At 46.5% G+C, this 22,631-nt stretch overlaps 1 protein-coding gene across 1 annotated transcript; it reads left to right on the plus strand.

Moving 5' to 3' along the window:
- Positions 1-1,891: 1,891 nt before the first annotated feature.
- On the plus strand, positions 1,892-17,546 carry LOC148131592 (fucolectin-like). The gene is made up of 4 exons (XM_087958936.1): positions 1,892-1,996; positions 3,623-3,711; positions 15,312-15,612; positions 17,318-17,546. Exons 2-4 carry the CDS (start codon positions 3,624-3,626, stop codon positions 17,457-17,459), a joined length of 531 nt encoding a protein of 176 aa, XP_087815062.1. The 5' UTR covers positions 1,892-1,996; position 3,623; the 3' UTR covers positions 17,460-17,546.
- The last annotated feature ends 5,085 nt before the right edge of the window (positions 17,547-22,631 follow it).

Here is a 22,631-nt window from a genome sequence, read left to right on the forward strand (position 1 = left end):
CCCCCTTAGTTCAAGGTTGGTTCTCTCCTTTTTTTATATAAAGAATTTTTATTTTTAAAAACAAACATACACATACAAAACATAAAACCATCTTCCATTTTATATACATACAGAGTGTCAGTTGGTTGCAAAACTTTTGTGCTATCTTTTTATAGTCATTTACTCACAATTTATATCAGTTTTCACGTTGTCGAACTAATATATGCTTATGTATTTATCAGTTATTAATCATCCATGACTAAACTATTTATTCCATCATTTTATATGAGATGTTCCAAGTTTTATCTTAAAATTTATTTTATACTTTCAACCATTGGTTATATCTATATTTTCTATATTACGTTTTATATCAATCTATTAAATTTCTATCACAAAATTATCTAATCTATTATATTACCATGCCTTTTTATTCAAAAGTTGGTTCTCTCCTTGATGAATTTCCATCCATTATTACTCCTTGTCTGGCCTTCGGGTGCCTTAGAAAATAGCTTGACCCCCTTCCTCTGTGGCAGCCCCTCAAATATTTATTTATTTTTTATTTATTTATTTGATTTGCCAATTGTTTACAAGATAATAAGTATAAGTGTATACATAGTTGTGAATACATGAAATGGGTACATATAAGAAAAATAAAAGAAGAATAAGAGAAACAATAGGACAGGGACGGTAGGCACGATTGGTGTGCTTATGCACGCCCTCTACAGACCTCTTAGGAAAGGGGTGAGGTCAATAGTAGACAGTCTAAGGTTAAAGTTTTTGGGGTTGGGGAAGAAACTACAGAGTCGGGTAGAGTATTCCAGACATTGACCACTCTATTGCTGAAGTCGTATTTCCTGCAATCAAGTTTGGTGCGGTTTACTTTGAGTTTGTATCTATTGTGTGCTCTTGTGTTGTTATGGTTGAAGCTGAAGTATTCATTGACAGGTAGGACATTGCAATGTATGATTTTATATACCATGCTTAAATCAGACCGAAGACGGCGTAATTCAAGGTTTTCTAGTTCTAGAATTTCAAGTCTGGTGGCATAAGGTATTCTACAACGAGTAGAGGAGTGGAGAACTCTTCTTGTGAAATATTTCTGGACTTTCTCAATTGTGCTATTGGAAGATGCTCTCCTGTCTCCCCTGGTCCTTCTCTTCCCTAGACTAGCCAGGCCCAGTTCCTGCAACTGTCCATCGTATGTTTCAGCCTCCAGTCCCCTCATCATCCTGGTTGCTCTTCCCTGCACTCTTTCCAGAGTCTCAACATCTTTATATTTTGGCGAGCAAAACTGCTTGCAATATCCCAAGGGTTGTTTTACAACTTGTTGGAGAACATTGCTCCTCACCCTTGGATCTCCCACAGGTGTAATAGCCACAGAGACGATAGCCTTTTTAAAAAAAATTTATATGGACGAGGAGGTGGGGTTGGAGAACATAATTTCTGAGAAAATAAAATCAATGGATAGTCGGCTGAGCGGATGTATCAAAGATTGAGTTTGCTTTTGGTCTGTTTGATGAACTGAGCATGTTGAAATCATGGCCCCATTCCATGCATAAGACGCACAGGTCTTCTGATAGTACTCAGTTTAGTGTTTGCGGAGAGCTTGTCGTGGGTTGTATGGAAGGCAGACTTTTCTGTGAAAAAGCTGCGTGTTGTTTTTTGCTATGCGGAAGAGCCAACACCACCTGGAGATGAGTCATGGTCATGGTGCTGAAAATACAGGAGAGAAGACTGACTCTGTGTTTGCTAGGTTGGTGACAGATCTTGTAGCAAAGCAAACCTAACGGTCCATCGGAGTCAGGTTGGAGTCCAGCCTCTGGCCTGGCCTCCTTCTGATTGGACTTCCTGAGTCAGGCTAGTCCCATCTGGGAGGAAGGAGATAAAAGCAGAGCCGGCCAGAAAGAAGTCCAGAGCACACTGAAGAATTTAGACCTGTGGGTGGAAAGGAGCTGCCCTTGTTCCCCCGCCAGGAAGGAGATCCAGCCCTCTGGACATCGCCAAGAGATTGAAGGAGGTGAGTGGCAGGGAAAGAAGGAAGGACTGACCATAGAGCGAGCCCTGGAAGGAGGGGTGGGTGAAATTATGGGATGGCCCGAGAAAGTCGGCAGAAGAGAAAGAGACTCCAATAAACCCACCTTGGTGTTTTTAATGGGATTGATGCCAGTGTGTGGGGAAGGCCAGGTGAGGGAAGAGGCAGAGGAGCGATTTCGGGCGTGCTCGTGATGGACCTCTGAGAGAAGGGCAGAACCTTCAAATCCCAAAGGTGCTTTTCAGTGGTGGAATTCAAAATATTTTACTACCAGTTCTGTGGGCGTGCACTTCATTCTGCCACGCCTATCAGCTGAGCTACAAACAAAGGAAACGTAGGACAGGAAATGGTGGGGGCAGGTGGGTGGGGCTGACTGCTGACCAGCACAACCAGATCACTAGAACTGGTGTGAACCGGCAGCATACGACCTCTGGCCCTTTTTCAAGAGGTGACTGGACTTTCTTGCTTTTTCTTTTGAAGACGTTTTGCTTCTCATCCAAGAAGCTTCTTCAGCTCTGACTGGATGCTGGGGAAGGGAAGGATTCATACTCCTTGCAGACCGCTGGTCATTTGCATTCTTTTTGGAGTTGTTCTGACCCAGGCTTCGTCACACTTAATAAAACACAAACTGATTTTAAAAGTAAAACCTATTTTAACGTGATGCTGGGAATTACTTGCATTTCCAGCCAGGACTAATGATGCACAGTTCCTCCAGATAAGAGCACGCTTTTCAGTGCTGTAGAATGCTGCCAACAAACAGACATCCAATTAAGGCTTAACATAAACCAACCCAAAAGCCCAGAAAAAAATCGACCAGAGTCAGAGCTTCAAGACAGACTTGGAAATTACTGAACTGCTTTGCTTCCTGCAAAACTTTTCGTCACTGAGGGCTGACTTTTATCCCTGGTGGGAGGGCAATCACCTCCCAGCTTTACTCCCATGTTGCCCCTTCTGCTTCAGCTTCTCTCGCCTTCTAGCAGCTCTGCACACACACGCACTGGGAACAGGCTCCCCTGGGTCCTCTGCTTCACTGCTGCTAGACTTCGAAGGCAGCACCCCACCCTCACATGGTCCTGGCCCCATCTCTGCATCGGATGCAGGACCCTTGTCTGAGTCCTCTCCAGACTCCCAGACTGGTTCCCTTTCGTCCTTATACCGCTGCTGTCTGCACCGGCTGCTGGCGAACCACAACAGGAGGGTCATTGAAGCACTTGGAAGCCCTGACCCTCAGTACACAGATAAACCCCCCAAGTGGCCTCAAGGACTCTCTAAAAGGATGCAAATGACCAGTTCTGTCTGCAAGGACTATCGATCCTTCCATTCAGTCCCACCATCCAGTCAGAGCTGAAGAAGCTTCTTAGATGAGAAGCGAAACTTCTTCAAAGCAAAACAAAGAAAGTCCAGTTGCCTCTTGGGGGGAAAAAAGGAAGCACCTTTGGGACAACCATGATTGAGATGATGGAGAATCTCCACAGACTTTCAGAGTCTTCAACCCTCCTTTGGGTCCATCAGGCCAGTCCTGATGTGTTGAGCCGAGGAAGCCAGCTCTTCATCGTCTCTACGTGGCCCTCCCACTCCTTTCCTGATCTCTCCCCTCCTTGCTCCTTGCAGGATGCAGCTCATCGTCTGGGGGGGTCTGCTGGCCGTGACCCTCCTGGCAGGCCCTGCAGCAGTTCACGGTTGCACACACCTACCTATAGGTAAGAACCACCAGAAGACCCCTGTGTGCTGTATGTGCATGGATATAGTTGTACTCCTGGCCATTTCAAAGCCTCCCTAATCCCCCCCTCCAACTCCTCTTAGATGCCAGCAGCAGAAGGTTAGACTAGAAGACCTCCAAGGTTCCCCTCCAGCCCTAGGGTTCTATGTTCTATGATATACCTTTGATGTTTTTCTATTCCACAAACATCCACTACACCAGGGCTCTCCAACCTTGGCCACTTTAAGACTTGTGGACTTCAACTCCCAGAATTCCTCCGCGAACTTTGCAACTTTAAGACTTGTGGACTTCAACTCCCAGAATTCCGCTTCACTTTAGGACTTATCCCAGAATTCTGGGAGTTGAAATCCACAAGTCTTAAAGTGGCCAAGGTTGGAGACCCCTGCCCATACACAACGTCTGTGTGTCCCCTGGAAAGAACTGGGGAGATCAAGGACTGAGAACTGGGATGTGGGGTGGGGAATGGCATAACTGCCCATCATACTTCAGGCCAACTTTGCTCTCCCAAGTCTTCCCGCTGGCTACAGTTCCATCACCCACCAGGTCTCAGGTGCAGCAACATTTCATACCGATTATGCAGGTATTGGTGCCTAGGGATGGATCTGACCGGTCAGAATAAGAACCTGCTATCCATTGAGTTGTCCTTGCATCTGATGTGATGATGTCCAGTTGATGTCTCTGGCCAATTTGTAGCCAAGTGGGGAGGGAGGAAGAGGAGGCCAAGGAGGTTTCCTCCCACCAAATAGCAAAGACATGGAGAGCTGCACTCAGCTCTCTGCCCTCCACCCCTTTCTCACCCCACAATCCCCCCAGAAAGGCCCTCGTGCCCTTTGCACCTTCCCTTCTTCTTCTGAAGCCAAACACCCAGGTTCCCTTCCCCTCATTTTAGGAGATTTAAATCAAGCAAATTTAAGGAAAGAGCTCCCAAAATATTTCCAGCATGTAAATTGTCCCATCAGGGGCAAAAATACTTTAGACCACTGCTACACAACAGTAAAAGAGGCTTATAGGTCTTTACCACGAGCAGCTGTGGGACACTCTGACCACTGCATGATTCACCTTGTACCTGCCTACAGACAAAGACTTAAAACCATGAACCCAACAATTAAATCAGTGAGGACTTGGTCGGATGAGGCAAAGCTGAAACTCCAGGCCTGCCTTGATTGCATTGATTGGGATTTTTTTTTTTTTTTTTTTGGAAATTTTATTGATTTTTAATTACAAACATAAACAAACAAAACATAAAACATAAACACATAAAACATCTTTTTTGAAAGCAGCATAATCCCGGGTTACATCTCTTCGTACAGACACAAATTCAAGTTCATGCTCCTTTTTATATTCCATTCCATATCTTATTACTATTCTACATTTTCTATATAGCTTCTCCCCTCTTTTCACTTTCTTAATTTTATTTTGTTTATTTCATCTCAATTCAGATCTTTATACTTATATTCTTCATCTGTCCTGTTTCAACTGTCTACTATCTTTTCTCATTAGACAAAATTTCTCCTGTAATCACTGATTGGAGTATGACGCTTTTATATCTTTCCCCTAAAATATAACACTTAATATAATACATAACTTCCATTCGGATTCTGCTTGGTACATTCTAAAGCTACACACTGTATTTTGAAAAAAGAAAAAATTATAAATATATAATATAATTAAAACAACAATCCATTCCAATTCAATTCTATCATTAATATTAATATTCATTTAAATCTTAACATTTTACACATTTACTTTTCAAATAAATATCATACTTCTATGAGAACGCTTATAAACTTTCCATAGTTAATTCCCCCCCTCTTCACTTATATTTTATAAAACATTGAGTAATTAAAATGTTCCCGTTCCTTCCTAATTCAGTTTTCTCATTTATTTTATTTCATTTATTTTATTCACAAAAGTTTCACTAAATTACACTGAGTATTTTATCCCTCTTTTTAATCATATGTTGTTTCCAATTTTCTAACATTGTTTCTATTACAAATATAACAATACAATCTTATGTACCTTCACAGAATCCCTTTTTCAGTTAAATTTTCACCCATTATCTCTGAATAAGTCCTGTTTCTTTACATCTTGCTCCAAACCTTTGTAACTTCTCTTCCTTTCCTTCTTCCCGCTCTTCTTCTCTCCCCCCTTTTTACCCCCCTGTCTCTCCACCTCCATTTCCCTCTTCTGTATTCCCCTTTTCTGTTGCTTTCCAACATTATATCCACTTTTCAAATTATTTTTCCTTTTTTTGGCTGTTTTTTTAAGTCTTAAATTCTCCATTCTCTTTTTCCCCTTTCCCCTTTCTTCCCTAGATAGAGTTACTTGTTCATTAAAGATGGCTTCTTCTTTGTCCCCATCTTCTTGTTGCGCAGTCTTTTCTTGTAGTTTCTCGTAGTTACAAATCGCCATTTCTAAAAATTGAAAAACAGAGCCAAAAGAGCCCTTCCCTTCTTGTGCCTCTTCTTTATATTTTTTAAATTCCATTTTCAGTTCATCCTGAAGTGATGCCATTGTAAAAAAATTTAAACAACCACCCAATTGTTTTTAGTAATTCATATATAATATCCAAAAGTCCAAAAGTCACCAAGCAATCCAAATACACACAGGCTGTTTCTTTTTGCACTTTCTTCTTTTTTCACTTTCTCTTCCTGGGGTTACTATTTAGTTACAAAGTTCCAGTTAAAATGTATCTTTTAGAAATGTCTTATTAAGATTTTACTTTAGATTCTTTTAAAGTCCAGGCAGTCTCCTCCCTCTTCCAGATCCTGCCCTTATTCTTTTCCTCTCCCTTCCTGCTTATAGAAAAAAAAAATTTTAGTGTTCAGAAATCTTTATTGTCCCTTTGGCATTTAATTATATTTTTAGCTTAATTGCCTATTAGTGCCAAAGCGGATTTTTCCGATTTCCTATTCAGCTCTCTTCATTGTCAATGGAAGGAGAGAGAAGAAAACTTTCCCTTTTCACTTTCCCTCGCCGCTTCCGACTCTTCTTTGGGAGCGATGTTATCTTTTATAAAATTTAAATTCCAGGGTACCTTAGTTGTTGCTTTTTAACCTGGTCAGCCAAAACTTTCACTTCTTATCTTCTTCCTGCACTTTCTTTTCCGGTTGAGTGCTTCTTTGAGGTGGCCATTTCTGACCACCGCTCCTACCACCTTCAGGAAAGGGAGTTTGACCAGCTGAGGAGGAGAGATGCAACTTTCCTCAACCCTGCTGGTGATCTCCCCCTTCTTCACCACCTCTACGGGGTGGCTTAGCCCCGAAGCCAGCTGGCTCGGGGCGCTCCAGCAGCGAGCCCAGGCAGAAACTGCGCACGATCGCAGATTCCTGCCTGCCACCGAAGCCCTGCAAACCGGAAGTCCCATTGATTGGAATGTTTTTGAAGATGCCTCTGCAGACCTAGATGAGCTCACAGATACTGTAACATCATGTTAGCTTCTGCGAAGACTTATGTGTGCCAACCAGGAACCTGAGAATATATAGTAACAATAAACCTTGATTCACAGCTAAACGTAAGCAGCTACGTCGTTCCAAAGAGGAAGCCTACAGAAAAGGTGACAGAATGCTATACAACCAGGCCAGAAACGTATTAACCAGAGAGATCAGAGCAGCAAAAAGAAGCTACTCTGAAAAGTTAAAGAATCAATTCTCAACAAATGAACCAGCAAACATGTGGAAAACTCTTAAAAACATCATCGGTTACAGCAAACCTCCTTCCCAGGCAGAAGGAAATCAGCAACTAGCAGATGACCTGAATGTGTTTTACTGCAGGTTTGAAAGGAAACTTCAGCCACCTATCTCCACAACTCACATCTCAAACACACCACCAACAGCCAAGCCTCCTACAACCGACCCCACCCCATTGGGCCCACCACCTCTGGGGATTACAGAGAATGAGGAGCAATCAGGTCTATTTCACAGACAAAAGCCAGGAAAAGCACCAGGGCCAGACAAGATAACTCCTTCTTGCTTAAAAGTCTGTGCTGACCAATTGGCCCCCATCTTCACCCAAATCTTCAACAGATCACTAGAGATGTGCTATGTTCCTTCCTGCTTCAAATGCTCTACCACCATCCCAGTGCCAAAGAAGCCCTCCATCAAGGAACTGGATGACTACAGACCAGTTGCTCTAACATCTGTAGTTATGAAAATCTTTGAAAGGCTTGTGCTGTCCCACCTGAAAACCATCACGGATCCGCTGTTAGATCCATGCAGTTTGCATACCAAGCAAATAGGTTGACAGATGATGCTATTAATATGGCTCTGCATTACATCCTACAACACCTTGAATCTCCAAATACCTACGCAAGGGTCCTCTTTGTAGACTTCAGTTCAGCATTCAATACCATCATTCCAGACACTCTTCTAAGTAAATTAAAACAGCTAGCGGTACCTGAACACACTTGAAAGTGGATCATAAGTTTCCTAACAGACAGGAAGCAGCAGGTGAAGCTAGGCGGAATCACCTCTGATACCTGTACAATCAGCACAGGGGCCCCCCAAGGCTGTGTGCTTTCTCCACTTCTCTTCTCCCTATATACCAATGACTGCATCTCAAACAATCCATCTGTTAAAATACTGACGTTTGCAGATGACACAACAGTGATTGGTCTCATTTGAGACAACAATGAATCTGCATACAGACAGGAGGTTATACAACTTGCCTCATGGTGTAACCGGAACAATCTGGAACTGAACACACTCAAAACCGTAAAAATGGTGGTGGACTTTAGGAGAAACCCTCCCATACTACCACCTCTTACAATACTAGACAACACAGTATCAACGGTAGAGACCTTCAAATTTCTAGGTTTCATCATATCACAAGATCTAAAATGGACACCTAACATCAAAAACGTCATCAGAAAAGCACAACAAAGAATGTTCTTTCTGGGCCAACTCAGGAAGCTCAAACTGCCCAAGGAGCTGCTGATTCAGTTCTACAGAGGAATTATTGAGTCTATCATTTGCACCTCTATACCTGTCTGGCTTGGTTCTGCAACCCAACAGGACAGACACAGACTTCAGAGGAGAATTAGGACTGCAGAAAAAACAATTACTACCCACCTGCCTTCCATTGAAGACCGCATGCTGCACGAGTCAAAAAGGGGGTTGTGAAAATATTTACAGACCCCTCACATCCCGGACACAAACTGTTTCAACTCCTTCTCTCGAAAGGACGCTATAGAGCCCTGCACACCAGAACAATTAAACACAAGGGGAGTTTTCCCCTCATCACCATCACTCTGCTAAACAAATCATTCCCTCAACACTGTCCAACTATTTACAAAGTCTGCAGTACTATTACTGTTAATCTTCTCATCACTCCTTATCACCCATCCCCTCCCACTTGTGACTGTAGGACTGTAACTTTGTTGCTTGTATCATTATGATTTATATGGACTGTTTCCTGGTATGATTTGATTGCTTATTGTACCCTATGACTATCATTAAGTGTTGTATGTTATGATTCTTGATTTTTAACGAGTGTACCTTTTCTTTTATGTACACTGGGAGCATTTGCACCAAGACAAATTCCTTGGGTGTCCAATCACACTTGGCCAAGAAAGAATTCTATTCTATTCTATGTCAGACTGTGCTCCTTCTAAATCCCAAGAAAGAAATACTCAAACTCCATGATGTAGAGCAGAATTTATCTTTTACTGGGAAATGAATGGTAGCAAACAGAATCAATTCCGAAACTAAATTATTGGCGGGTAAAATGCATATACAAAGGGATAGAATTGCTCCCCCCCTCCAGAGATCAAATGATTCTTCCAATTAAAACTTCTGAATAGGATCATGTGGTCATCTCTAGGTGATGATGAGGCTACTGTCAGTGACCTTGACATATTTTGATAAAAGTTTGCAGTTGCGCAGAAAAAAGGACAGAGGTTAGTAAGAAATGGAAAGTTACCACAAAGAATCCCCCCTCCCTTCCTTTACCCAGCAAAGGAATGCAAAACACCTCCTGACTTCTTCCCCTCCAAGATTCCCCCCTCCCACCGTTTCATGACAGCCGAAAGAGAAGTAAAGAGCATAGCAACAAATAAGTCATAATTAGGGGTCAAGATATCTTGATAGGTAGGGATGATTATCTCTTGAGGCTGACATTCGGACCCCTAGAAAAAGGACATTTGTCCCTGTAAGAGAAAACAATCATGTATTAACATTGGCATACATTTCTATGGTTTATCAGGATATTTGGCATAAAACTCCTTAAGCAAGGCAGGGGCCCTAATGTCTTTCTCATTAACCCATTCAGCCTGGGAAGGAGGAAAATGTTTCCACGCTACAAGATATTGGACACGACCCCTCCATTTCCTAGAATCTAGAATCTCTTTAATCTCGAAATGTTGCTCCCCTCGATCAACAGAGGTACGGTGGATCAGACTGGGTCGGCCGCAAAGTACTGGTATGTTCTGGTTTCAACAAACTGACGTGGAAAACTGGATGAATACGACGAAGAGTCTTTGGTAAAGTCAGTTGAACAGTCACCGGATTTACAATTCTCTCAATGGGAAAAGGTCCCACGTACTTAGGACCCAACTTCTTCGACTTCTGAGTAGTCTGCAAATATCTGGTTGAGAGGAAAACTTTATCGCCCACCTTATACATCATCTGTGGGGCTCGCTTTCTGTCAGCAAATTTCTTATGAGATTGGTGTGCCTCGTCCAGAGCTTTGCGAACGACCGGCCAATTTTGTTGGAGTTTAGATATCCAGTCGTCCAACGATTGGACAGTGGGGTTTTCTTGAGGCAGTTCAGGTATGGGCACAAAATCTTGTCCCGTGGCTACTTTGAAAGGAGTAAACCCCGTACTACTGTGTACAGAGTTATTATACGCCACCTCCGCAAAAGGCAGTAAGTCCACCCAATTGTCTTGCTGATAGTTTATATAACATCTGAGGTACTGTTCTAACACCCCGTTTGTCCTCTCACAGGCTCCATTAGTTTGGGGGTGATGGGCGGAGCTTAGGCTCTGGGTGGAGCCTATCAACTTCAAGAATTCTCTCCAAAAGTTCGAGGTAAATTGGACCCCCCGATCAGAAACTACACGCTCAGGAATGCCGTGCAACCTGTAGACATGTATAATGAACATTCTGGCCAATGATTTCGCTGAAGGAATCTTAGAGCAAGGGATGAAATGGGCTTGTTTGGAAAACAAATCAGTCACTACCCAAATGACAGTGTGTCCAACACTCTCGGGTAGATCTACTATAAAGTCCATGGAAATTTCCTTCCAAGGTGCCGTTGGCCTGGCCACATTCTGCAACAAACCTGGTGGTTTACCAGGCGGCCGTTTCGCTGAAGCACACACTGGACAACTCGCCACATAAGTCTCAATGTCCTTTTTCAGCGAAGGCCACCAGAACTGTCGTTTCACCAAATGTAGAGTTTTCACAAATCCAAAATGACCAGCCGCTTTAGAATCATGAGTTTGTTGTAAAACTTGGCTTCTCAGGATTTGGGGTACATACAATTTTGCACCTATCCAGGCTAGACCATCTCGAATAGTGCAATTATTCGCATTTGCTAGGAACCACTCATCTGTTTCCAAAGCCTCCTTAAATCGTTCCATCAGGTCAGTGGACAGATCCCTCTCCTGGTCTCTTTTTTGTGCTCTGGTAATTACAGGAGCAGCCAACTGTGTAGTGGACATGATTGGTCTTACCACTTCTTTTCGGATACTGTTGTATTGAGGCATTCTAGACAAAGCATCCGCCATAAAATTTTTTCCTCCTGGGATATACTTCAACGAGAAATTGAATTGCTTGAAAAACTGAGCCCACCTAACCTGCTTAGGAGATAGCTTTCGAGGAGTCTTTAAGGCTTCCAGATTTTTATGGTCCGTCCATACCTCAAATGGATGTTTCGCTCCTTCCAAAAATTGTCTCCAGGCTAGTAGAGCCCAACGGACTGCAAAAGCTTCCTTCTCCCAGACGGCCCATCTCCTTTCAGTGTCAGTCAATTTACGGGAGGTATAAGCACACGGCTGTAGTGTCCCCTTCTCGTTTAATTGAAGTAAAACCGCCCCCACCGCCACATCGCTTGCATCAGCTTGGATCACGAAAGGGGCATCCATGTCGGGTGTTTCAATACTGGTTCTGCAGCGAAAAGTCTTTTAAGCTTTTCGAATGCGGCTTGGCATTCCATGGACCAGTTCAATGGTTGGCTGGGTTTTGGTTTCGCTTCTCCCTTTGTCTTCAGGAGGTTGGTGATGGGCATTGCTATTTTTGCAAAGACGGGATGAATTGCGATAGAAATTGGCAAACCCAAGAAAGCTTTGAAGTTGCTTCCGGGTTCTCGGGGACCCATTCCAATGCCGCTCGCACTTTCTCTGGATCCATCTCGATGCCCTCGGAGAGATACGATATCCCAAGTAGTCGATTTTTTCTTGATGGAACTCACATTTGGACAGTTTGGCGTACAGTTTGGCTGCCCTCAATTTGTGCAACACCGAGCGTCACGAGTTTCACATGTTCGTCTTTATTCTCCGTGTAGATGAGAATATCATCAAGGTAGACCAGAACCCCCTTGTATAGATGTTCGTGAAGCACTTGATTTATCATTTGCATGAAAACAGCGGGCGCCCCTGTAGGCCGAAAGGAAGAACGTTGAACTGGAAGCAACCCATCGGGCAGTTGAGCAGTCTTCCACTCATCACCTTTCTTAATTCGGATCCTGTAGTATGCTTCCCTCATGTCCAACTTTGTGAAAATCTTCCCTTCGCCAGGTGGGCTAGCATGTCCTTCATCAGGGGAGGGGTACACATTCTCCACCGACACGGCGTTTAGGTTTCTATAGTCAACTACCAAACGTTTTGAGCCATCTTTCTTCTCGCAGAACATTACAGGGCCGCCACTCGAGGTCTGGCAGGCGTGATGAAACCACGTTTCAGGTTTTTGTCGATGAACGCTCTCAGTTCTTCCAGCTCCCCGGTGTCATGGATACAGCTTGGTTTGGGAGCGTTACCCCGGTAGAAATTCGATGCTGCAATCGGTTGATCGATGGGGAGGGAGCTCGTCAGAGGCTTTTTCACTAAACACTTCCCTTAAGTCCCAGTACTCCTTCGGGATTTTCTCCTCCCCATCCACTGCGTTCGACACCTGCGGAAGCTGCCTCGGCCGGAACTTGGGGCTTCGGATGGGGTTTCTCCTCCCCTCCCGAGAGTTGGGCTCCTCCCCTTCCGGTGGCTGGTCGGTACGGATGCGTATCCACCCTTCCCTCCAGTTTATTTTGGGGTTCCATTTTGAAGCCAAGGTAGTCCCAATATTAAAGGCTGTTCCATCCCAGGGGCCACAATAAAGCACAAGATCTCGCGTGAGTTCCCATGGTCATTTCTAAGGGTTCCGTTATAAAGCTCGCTGGGCTACCTCCCGCCACAGATCCGTCCAATTGACAGAAAGCTATGGGCGTTTTCAAAGTTCTCAGTCCGATGCCCATATTTTTAACTACTTTCATGTTAATTACACACCTCGTGCACCCGAGTCCAACAAGGCCAACATCTCTCCCTCGGTCCCCGATGTAGGGTCCCTTAACTTTATTGGGATGGTCATGGGCCCCTGGGTAGGACTTACCGGCGTCATCCTCCGAATCGGTCTCATCGAGTAAGGTTGGAGGTCCCAGCTCCTCCCCCGCCGGAAGGGCGACCTCTACAACCTCTCTCGCCTTCAGTCCAGTCTCGCGGGGGCTTGGTTGGGGGTTTACCGGGCTTCGTCCCTGGACCCTGCGTCTTTGGTGGGACCAACTTGACTCGGCACTCCGCCATCCGGTGGCCCTCTTTCCATACGGAAACAGGCTGTGGTCTTGGCTCTTGCTGCCATCCCTCCTCTTTGGGGAGTGGAGGCCTCTTGGGGCGTGGGGGGTTTAGATTTCTCCAGCCGGGGCCCCTTCTGCGTCTGCTTCGAGCCAGATCAATATCCACCTCTTCCGCCAGCAAGTACCACGACTGCAAATCACGTGGATCCTTCCGGGAGATGCACATGTGGTATACATCTTCATTTAAGCCGTCTTTGTAGGTTTCCACCAGGGCCTCTTGGGGCCAGCCTGGAGACAGGAGACCAACTGCCTGAACTCCTGGGTGTAATCTGCAACCGATTTCCCCCCTTAGGGTTAAGGTTTTCATTTTGATTCTAGCCCTTCTCTCTGCCAAGGGATCCTCAAATCTTCTCCTTAATGCAGTCATGAAAACATCGAGGTTTCGCAGTTGGGGGGAGTTATCATTGAACAAAGTCACCACCCAGTCCGCTGCCATCCCTTCCAGGGTTCTGGTGACACATCTCACTTTGGCTGCTTCAGAAATGAACTCCCTTTCAAATTCTGCCATGTAGCTTCCCACTTGCACCAGGAAAAACCCCAAGTCTCTGGGATTTCCTCCAAATTTCACATCTAAGGGAGGCAGGGCGCCTTCCAGGAAGCACACCTATTGCTGGGGCTCCCCAGGCGGCTGCGGGTGGCTGCACCGGCGTAGGTTGGGCTAGGGGGTGGGGGTGGCTCGACTTCTCCGGGCTGACTTCGCTCCCTCTTCCCCCTCATACCTTTGAGCTGTGCCGGGCTTTTCAGAAGCATCCATAAGGAATCTGCCGCCTTGATCCAGCCTGCATTCCATCTCCTCCCCCTCCTGCCACAGCCGTTTCTTCGCACCCTTTCGTCTTACAGTGATTCTGGGAGGAGGGGGGTCGTCCCGATCTCTCCAACCAACCCCCAACGACCATCTGGGCATCTCAGCTGGGGTTTCTTCCAGAGTCAGGTCGGCCAGTAAATCAGCAGCCGGCATTTCTGGCAGCAGCAAGGGCTGCCCCCCCACAGCTCTCTGGCCCTCTTCATCGCTGGCTGGAGATGACATGAGATGAAACCCCCTCGGAAGAAAAGTTGCTGTCTTCTCCGGGTGGGTTGATGTAAGTGAGTTTCGGAATAATGTCAGACTGTGCTCCTTCTAAATCCCAAGAAAGAAATACTCAGACTCCATGATGTAGAGCAGAATTTATCTTTTACTGGGAAATGAATGGTAGCAAACAGAATCAATTCGAAACTAAATTATTGGCGGGTAAAATGCATATACAAAGGGATAGAATTGCTCCCCCCTCCAGAGATCAAATGATTCTTCCAATTAAAACTTCTGAATAGGATCATGTGGTCATCTCTAGGTGATGATGAGGCTACTGTCAGTGACCTTGACATATTTTGATAAAAGTTTGCAGTTGCGCAGAAAAAAGGACAGAGGTTAGTAAGAAATGGAAAGTTACCACAAAGAATCCCCCCTCCCTTCCTTTACCCAGCAAAGGAATGCAAAACACCTCCTGACTTCTTCCCCTCCAAGATTCCCCCCTCCCACCGTTTCATGACAGCCGAAAGAGAAGTAAAGAGCATAGCAACAAATAAGTCATAATTAGGGGCCGAAGATATCTTGATAGGTAGGGATGATTATCTCTTGAGGCTGACATTCTATTCTATTCTATTCTATTCTATTCTATTCTATTCTATTCTATTCTATTCTATTCTATTCTATTCTATTCTATTCTATTCTTCTCCCAACCATTCTCTCCTTGAAGGATCTCCTCCATTCTTCCCTGCAGGTGTAGATCGAACTAACTTGGCCTTAAGGAAGCCGACCTACCAGTCCTCCATCTACCCTAATAGTTTTGGTGGACCACCAGACAGAGCCGTGGATGGGGACTGCCACGGGGTCTGGACCCACGCCTCCTGCACCCACACCCACCTGGAGAAAGACCCCTGGTGGAGGGTGGACCTGGGAGAGTCTTATAAAATCTACGCGGTGGTGGTGAAAAACCGCCAGGACTGCTGTAGCCATCGGCTCTTTGGAGCTGAGATCCACTTAGGCGACTCTCTGGAAAACAACGGAATATTCAATCATCTGTAAGTTGCTCTGCGCCAGCTGCCACCAAATGTTGGGGACTTCCAGGGGTTTGGGGCCTCCCACGTACAGAATTCACAGCCCAGTATGGGTGATCTTGGGGTGCTGCCCCAATTTCGGCCTGGGGACCAAGTTGCCGTGAGATCACCTCCCTTCTTGCTCCCCCAGAGGCAGCAAATGACTTGACCTGATAAAACACCTGTTAACTTGGCTGCATTGTGGTCTCCATTAATTTGGGGGACTGTGTGAGCTCTACCTGATTGGTGGATTTCTGCTAACATTTATCTAGAACCTGGGTTCCCTCAGAACTGGGTAAAGCACCTGATACGAGGCCACGTGGCTGGGGTAGAAAAGGGGGTTTCTCTGCTTGGACTTTTGTTCTGGTCTCTGCAGCTGGAAAAAAAAAGGGGGGGCCCTTGAGATAGAAAAGAGGCTTAGAACAAAAGGCAAATATAGGTGGATCCAATCATTTCGTTGCCCTTAGAGGAATTGTCGTGTAAGGGAGCCAAAGAGAGAGATTTAGTTATGGGTGAATCCGGGGTGGGATGCAAATATTTTTGCTACCAGATCTGTGGGTGTGGCTAGGTGAGAGTGGCCCTGTGACTGGGTGGGCGTGGCTTCTTCTTCTTTGTGCAGCCCCCCTCCCCCCGCGCTCCATTTCCTTTGCCTCCCTGGGCGAAGCATAAGAGGGGGGAGGGGGATCCTGGCACAGAGGATTGTCAAAAAAACTGACAGTTGGGAGGGGGGGAAAAAAACCTGGCTCAGCTGAACTGACAGCTGTTTTTCTACTACCGGGTAGAATCCCACCACTGGGGTGAATAAATTGTGCAGGTTTCTCCTCTCTCCCATTAGATCTGGGATTTTATTTATATGTTTGTTTATTTGAACTGATTAGCTGCCCAACTCCAGGGGATGGATCTGGCCAAGACAGCCAGCTGGGTCAGGGAGAAAACCGGGCTGGATCAATTCATGTGGTCCTTGATGAAGACTGTAGCCTCCTTCACAGCAGGACCAAAAAACAACGGCCATAGCTGTAGAAGATGACCAGGCTGAGCCAGAGAGAGGAAAGGGTCAAACACATCATTGGTCTCGCATCCCTTCCATGCCCACAAGAGATCCAAGTCCAGCCCACCTTGAATTCTGCTGACTCTTATCTACGACTAGTTGAGACTTTCAAGAAGAGACTGGACTGCCATCTGTCAGAAATGATGTAGGGTCTCCCGCTTGGGTGGGGAGTTGGACTAGATGACCTACAAGGTCCCTTCCAACCCTGATTATCTGTTATCTGTTAGTAGCTCAGATTCTTGTAGAGAGGCTCAGTTTGCTATAAACCTATATAATCTTTTGAACTGCCCCGATCTCCTGGTTTCTTGTACTTGACAGTAGCATTCTTCAGAGCTGGATCCAGAAAAAATCAAGATGATGATGACCCTGAGAAAGCAACCAAAGTTTAAAAACCAACAACAACAACATTTCCTGCAGAATCACCCCGGGGGTTTATCCAACGAGGTTCATGTTTACAGTGAATGGAATAGTAGAGACAAAATGGAGGCAAATGCACCCGAGGGAGCAGAGGATCATGGGAGGATTGGTTTACTGCTCGGATGGGGCTGGGCTTGAAGAGTCAATGGGGGGGGGTGCTTGGGGTGACCAGCAGGTGGGGGCCAGAAGGGCTGCTCTCCTAACATGACCTCTCTTGTCCCACAGCTGTGGGATAATCCAGGACGCCAGCCTGGGCTCCATCAGTACCATCTACTGCGACAATAATCGAGGCCGCTACATCAGTATCCACTTACCCAGGAAGGAGTACTTGACCGTCTGTGAAGTGGAGGTCTACGGCACCAAGTAGAGAAGCCACGCCTTGCATTGGGGGGGTGGCATTAACGCTCCTACGAAATGCCAATTGCTCCCCAAATAAACAAGCTCCTAAGATGCATTCCTAGGTTTCCCCTGTTCCTTCTTTGGTGAAAAGGGAGACCTTTGTGTCTGTCGGGGGAATCCAAGCCCCCTCCCCTTCCTCAAACCGTCTCTGCTCTCTGTCAGCATTCCAAGTAATGCACCCATAGAAACTCCAAGGCAGGCAAATTCCTCAAAAAACAATGTATTGGTTACCTCATTTTGGCACAAACTGGTGAAAGCCGACTATGAAAGTTCCTGCGCCTTTCACCTAATTAAAAAGTAAAAGTTTCCCCTTTCCTTCAAGTCATTGGTCACATTGTCCAATCCAGTTGCTGGCTGGTTGCTTGGTTACTTCGCTCCTCCTCTGGCCAGCCACTTGTGAGAATGTCCTTGGTTCCCACAGGAAAGCTTTATTGTTTTGGCTACAAAACCCCATCTAACTATTTCCCCCAAGATGGCCTCAGCCAGGCTCACTTCTGGGTCGACACTCTCCATTCTTCCCCTATGCCCATATGCCCCTATGCCCCCTTGGCTCCTCCTGTCATCTGATTTGTTGGTCCCAGGGAGGCCTGTGTTACCCTTTTGTCTTTAGTCAGGCTCCTCGGAGACATGCAGATGGGTAGGATCTGTTGGGGCCTGGCAGTGGCTAACAGAGCTGGCAGCAGAGTCAGGCAGTGAGGAGGTTGGGGAGGAACCTGGGCCAGTCCTGGAGTCTGGGGAAGGCTCAGATGAGGGCTCTGCTTTGGGCCAGGGCAGGCTGGCAGTCATCAGCTGCCTTTGGAGTTGGACAGCAGTGAGGCGGAGCCGGTTCCCAGCCTGCAAGGCGCAGAGCTGCCCAAAGAAAAGAAGAATTACGAACTAAGGGTCGACGTGGGAGTAAGGCCACAGGTGGACGGTGAATGGCCCCTCCCATAGGGATTAAAAGAGAGAGCGAAAGGGGAGGGGGCTTTTGCAGGAAACAATTCGTCTGTTCCAGCCGTGTGAAGATCTGTCTGTGCATCTCAAGGATGCTGAGTCCTTCCTTGTCAGCACTGCAGTTTGGAAATAGTTACTTGGCAGCTCTCCAGGCTAGATAAGGTCTGTGCTTCTAATCGCACCCTGGAAAGACTGTTGGCCAGGCCTTTGGCGGAAGGTGAATGCAAGAAATTCGCCTTCGTTTAAGAAAAGGGGTTTTCCGGGACAAAGCGTCGGCTTAGTGCTTTTGGGGGACGCCGAGGTCAGAGCAGGATCTGTTGAGGTTCCAACCTTGATTCAGAATTGAATTTAGGGACATTTGCCTTTAAGAAGATTATTAATTGTAGGTGTGTATGTGTGAACTCCCACGCTTCCATGCTGAACAAGACAATGTTGTCCATAATACAGCTCTTTTAGTGAACGTTCAAAGTTACAACGGCACTGAAATAGTGACTGATGACCCTTACAACCTTTCCAGCATCCCTATGATTGTGGGATGAAAATTCAGACGGTTCCTATTTATGACCGTTGATCCTGTGATCCCCTTTTGTGACCTCCCAATGAACAAAGTCAAGAGGGAAGCCAGATTCACTTAACAATCGGGTTACTAACGTATCCACTGCAGTGAGTCACTTATCCCCTGAGGCAAGAAAGAGGCAAAATTCACTTAACAACTGTCTCACTTAGCAATGGAAAGGGTGAGGCTCAATGGCTGTCGTAAGTCAAGGACTACCTGTATGCCATTCTGACGGAGCTTCAGCGCATCGGAGAGAACTCAGAAGTCTAAACTTCTGGTCCTGGGGACGGATCCAGATTGGATCCTGCAGAATTGTGAGGCTCCGGATTTTTTTTATAGCCAGCCAATTGTTGTGCCCTGCGCCCTCATCAATGCTAGCAGCTGCACTCGCAGGATTATAGAATAATTGGGAGGGACCTTGGAGGTCTCCCAGTCCAACCCTCTCCTCAAACAGGAGAAACTAGACCATTCTAGAATGGTATAACTATCCCATAATGGTTATCAACCTCTTCTTGAAAGCCCCCATGATGGAGCCCTACAACTTGTGTCCCACCGGTTAGTTGTCCTCATGTGGGGAAAGTTCTCCTGAATTCCAGGTTGCTCCTCTCCTTCCTAAATGCTCATCTGTTTGCTCCTTGTCCTGCCTCCAGGGCCTTTGGAGAAAAGCAAGAGCCCTTAGACTTATACACCGCTTTCTCAGTGCTTTTACATCCCTCTCTAAGCAGTTTACAGAGTCGGCCTTTTCCCCCCAACAATCTGGCTCCTCATTTTACTGACTTTGGAAGGAGGGAAGGCTGAGTCAACCTTGAGCTGGTCAGGATCAAACTCCTGGCAGTGGGCAGAATCAGCCTGCAATACTGCACTCTAACCACTATGCCACCACGGTCCTTCCCCCTTCCTTCCTTCCTTCCTTCCTTCCTTCCTTCCTTCCTTCCTTCCTTCCTTCCTTCCTTCCTTCCTTCCTTCCTTCCTTCCTTCCTTCCTTCCTTCCCACTTAGCGATAGCCCTTAGACTTCACAATGCTTTTACATCTCTCTCTCTAAGCAGTTTATAGAGTCAGCCTCTGGCCCCCCACAATTTTGCGTCCACATTTTACCAACCTCAGAAGGACGGAAGGCTGAGTCAACCTAGAACCTGAACTGCCCAATTGCAGTCAGCAGAAGTAGCCTGCAGTACTTCACTTTCACCACTGCGCCACCCTGGCTCATACCTTCTATGACCAGGAGGGCCAGGTTCTTGCTTGACCATCTGAAACCAATCGGCTATTTTGCACACCATAGAAGCAGCGGTGGGTTGCAACCAGTTTAACAACCGGTTCTGTGAGCACGTGCGCACAGCATTCAAAACGCACCAATTTCAACCGCTACAGCCCCAGTAAGTGAAACAGCTGAGGCGCGGAAATTCACTGTGCTGCGCAAATCAGCTAAGCTGAAAAACATGGAAATATAGGACAGGATAGGGAGGGAGGGAGGGAGGGAGGGAGGGAGGGAGTGGGCGTGGCCAGCTGTCCCTCGGAGCTACCGGTTTGCTAGAACCTGTCCAAACCGGCAGCATCCCACCACTGCATAGGACAGGGTGGGCACTTGCTCGGGGCGCTTGACTTTAAATTTGACGGCGGGTCGCCAAGATTTTTATCGCCCTCCTTCCCCCTCTTCTCCTCCTTCCCTCCTCAGGGCCCCTGAGTCAGGGTTGCTACCCGCGCTCAGCAGCTCCTCGGGAGGAAGGCAAAGGGCCGGGGGTGCTGGCAGCGCGGCACCAGCCAGGCTCCGGCTCTTGTTTTGCCTTTTCTTCCCCCGCTTCCCTGAAACAGCGCCGAGCTGCGCCGTGACTCCTGACACCCAACCGGACCCTGGCGGGCCCGGGCGGACCCTGTTGCTGCTGCGGCACGCCGGTCGCCTCCTCAACCCTTAGGACATTCCGATGCCTCTTTCCCTCCTTTCTTTGAACTTTGGAATTATGTTATTTCACGGTTGCCAAATTTTGGACAGCTGAAATTATGGTCTGTTTGCCTTGTTCTGTAAGTAACCACAGGGATTTTAGTCCGATGGTGCTTGCATCGCAGGCCTTGGTCTCTGCTTATCTCTTTGGACCAGGGGACTCCAACTGTGGCCACTTTAAGACTTCAACTCCCAAAGCAAAGCTGGATGAGGAATTCTGGGAGTTGAAGTCCACCAGTCTTCAAGTGGCCACAGTTGGAGACCCCTGTCCTAGACCATGAAAGGCCACGTTAAAATCTTCCACTGCTCAGTACCAGTTATATAAAGCCTTTGCAGCAGAGAAAAGGGGACGCAGCCCTTGGCGATGACACAAAAGGGGGAGGAAGTTGAGACATTAATCCTGGCCATGACTTTTGTGCAGAGATAAAGTTTTTTTTTAAATGTTTCCCCTCCACCTTTGTGAAATCGTAGGCAGTTGTTAATTTGCGACCACAAGCGAACCCCGAAAAATTCCCATTGCAAAGCGAGAGGGTCATTAGCGGAGTTTTTTTAGCCTTGTTTTACGACCTTTCTCGCCACCGCTGTTTAAGTGAATCCCAGCGGGTGTTAAATTAGTCCCGCAGTTGTCGTGGGGGATTTGGCTTCCCCGAGGACTTTGCTTGTCACAGAAAGTGGTGATGAGACACATAAACCCAGGATGCTGCAACCGTCATAAGTACGGGCCGGTTGCTAAGCAAATTTTGATCATCTGGCCCCGGGGAGGCTGCGACGGTCATAAGTGTGAAAAGTTGTCCTGTCCCCTTTTTCATTGCTGCTGTAACTCCAAATGGTCTCTTAATGAACTTTGTAAAGCCGAGGACTTACCTGTGAGGACCCAGGGTGGGACACAAAAGCAAGAAAGTCACAAAAACAGGTGAGGTCCCTTTAATTCCTTCAACTTGGCTTCAAAAGTCCAATTATCATTGATTGGAGAAAAAACTCCCCCACAAACAGTTGCGAAAAGGAAGAACTTCCATTCAAACTCAACATACATTTAAATTATAAATAGAAAAAACAACAACACAAACCACACTGAAGCAATTAATGAGACCAGGTAGGATAAGGGCTTGAAGACGTCCACAGATATCGAAATACACACACTGGAAAGGACGCCAAACTCAGATAAGAACGGAAAGACTAGAATTATTTCATCCTTTGCTTCCAGCACTGGACCATGCACAGTTTGTCCTTTTAAACAGGCCTCACAGCTGCAGCCCATGAAGGGGATCAGGGCCCCTTCCTCCACCTAAGACCATGCCATTCATGTTTCTCCCTTCTCCGTTCCTCCCTGCGTGCCCTAGGATGAAGAGGGGATGAGCCTGGGTCTTCCTCTGATTGCCCAGCCGGCCTGTGCCCTTCCCCAGTTTCCTCCACGACCTCCGGAGCCACACTCCCACTCTCTGTTGGCTGTTTTTCCTCTCCCTCGGAGTCAGATTCTAACAGAGGCATGACACTACCTATGTTAGCTAACTCACACAAGGTGGAAAAAAATGCCCAACTTTGGGCTGGGCCAGCAGATGGATTCCCCAAAATTACCAAGCGTCCTCCAAGTGAAACATCTCCTCCCCTCCTTCCCACCCCAACCAGAGTTGTCCTCCTTGGCCAGAAGGGCCGTGTCAACCATCCATGACTCAGTGATGCAGGCAAATGCTTGTGGTTTACCTAAGACAACGAA

The sequence above is a fragment of the Notechis scutatus genome, chromosome 3 (assembly GCF_049901735.1).
Source record: "Notechis scutatus isolate UNSWTSFEM ecotype Mainland chromosome 3, rNotScu1.2, whole genome shotgun sequence".
NCBI lineage: Eukaryota > Metazoa > Chordata > Lepidosauria > Squamata > Elapidae > Notechis > Notechis scutatus.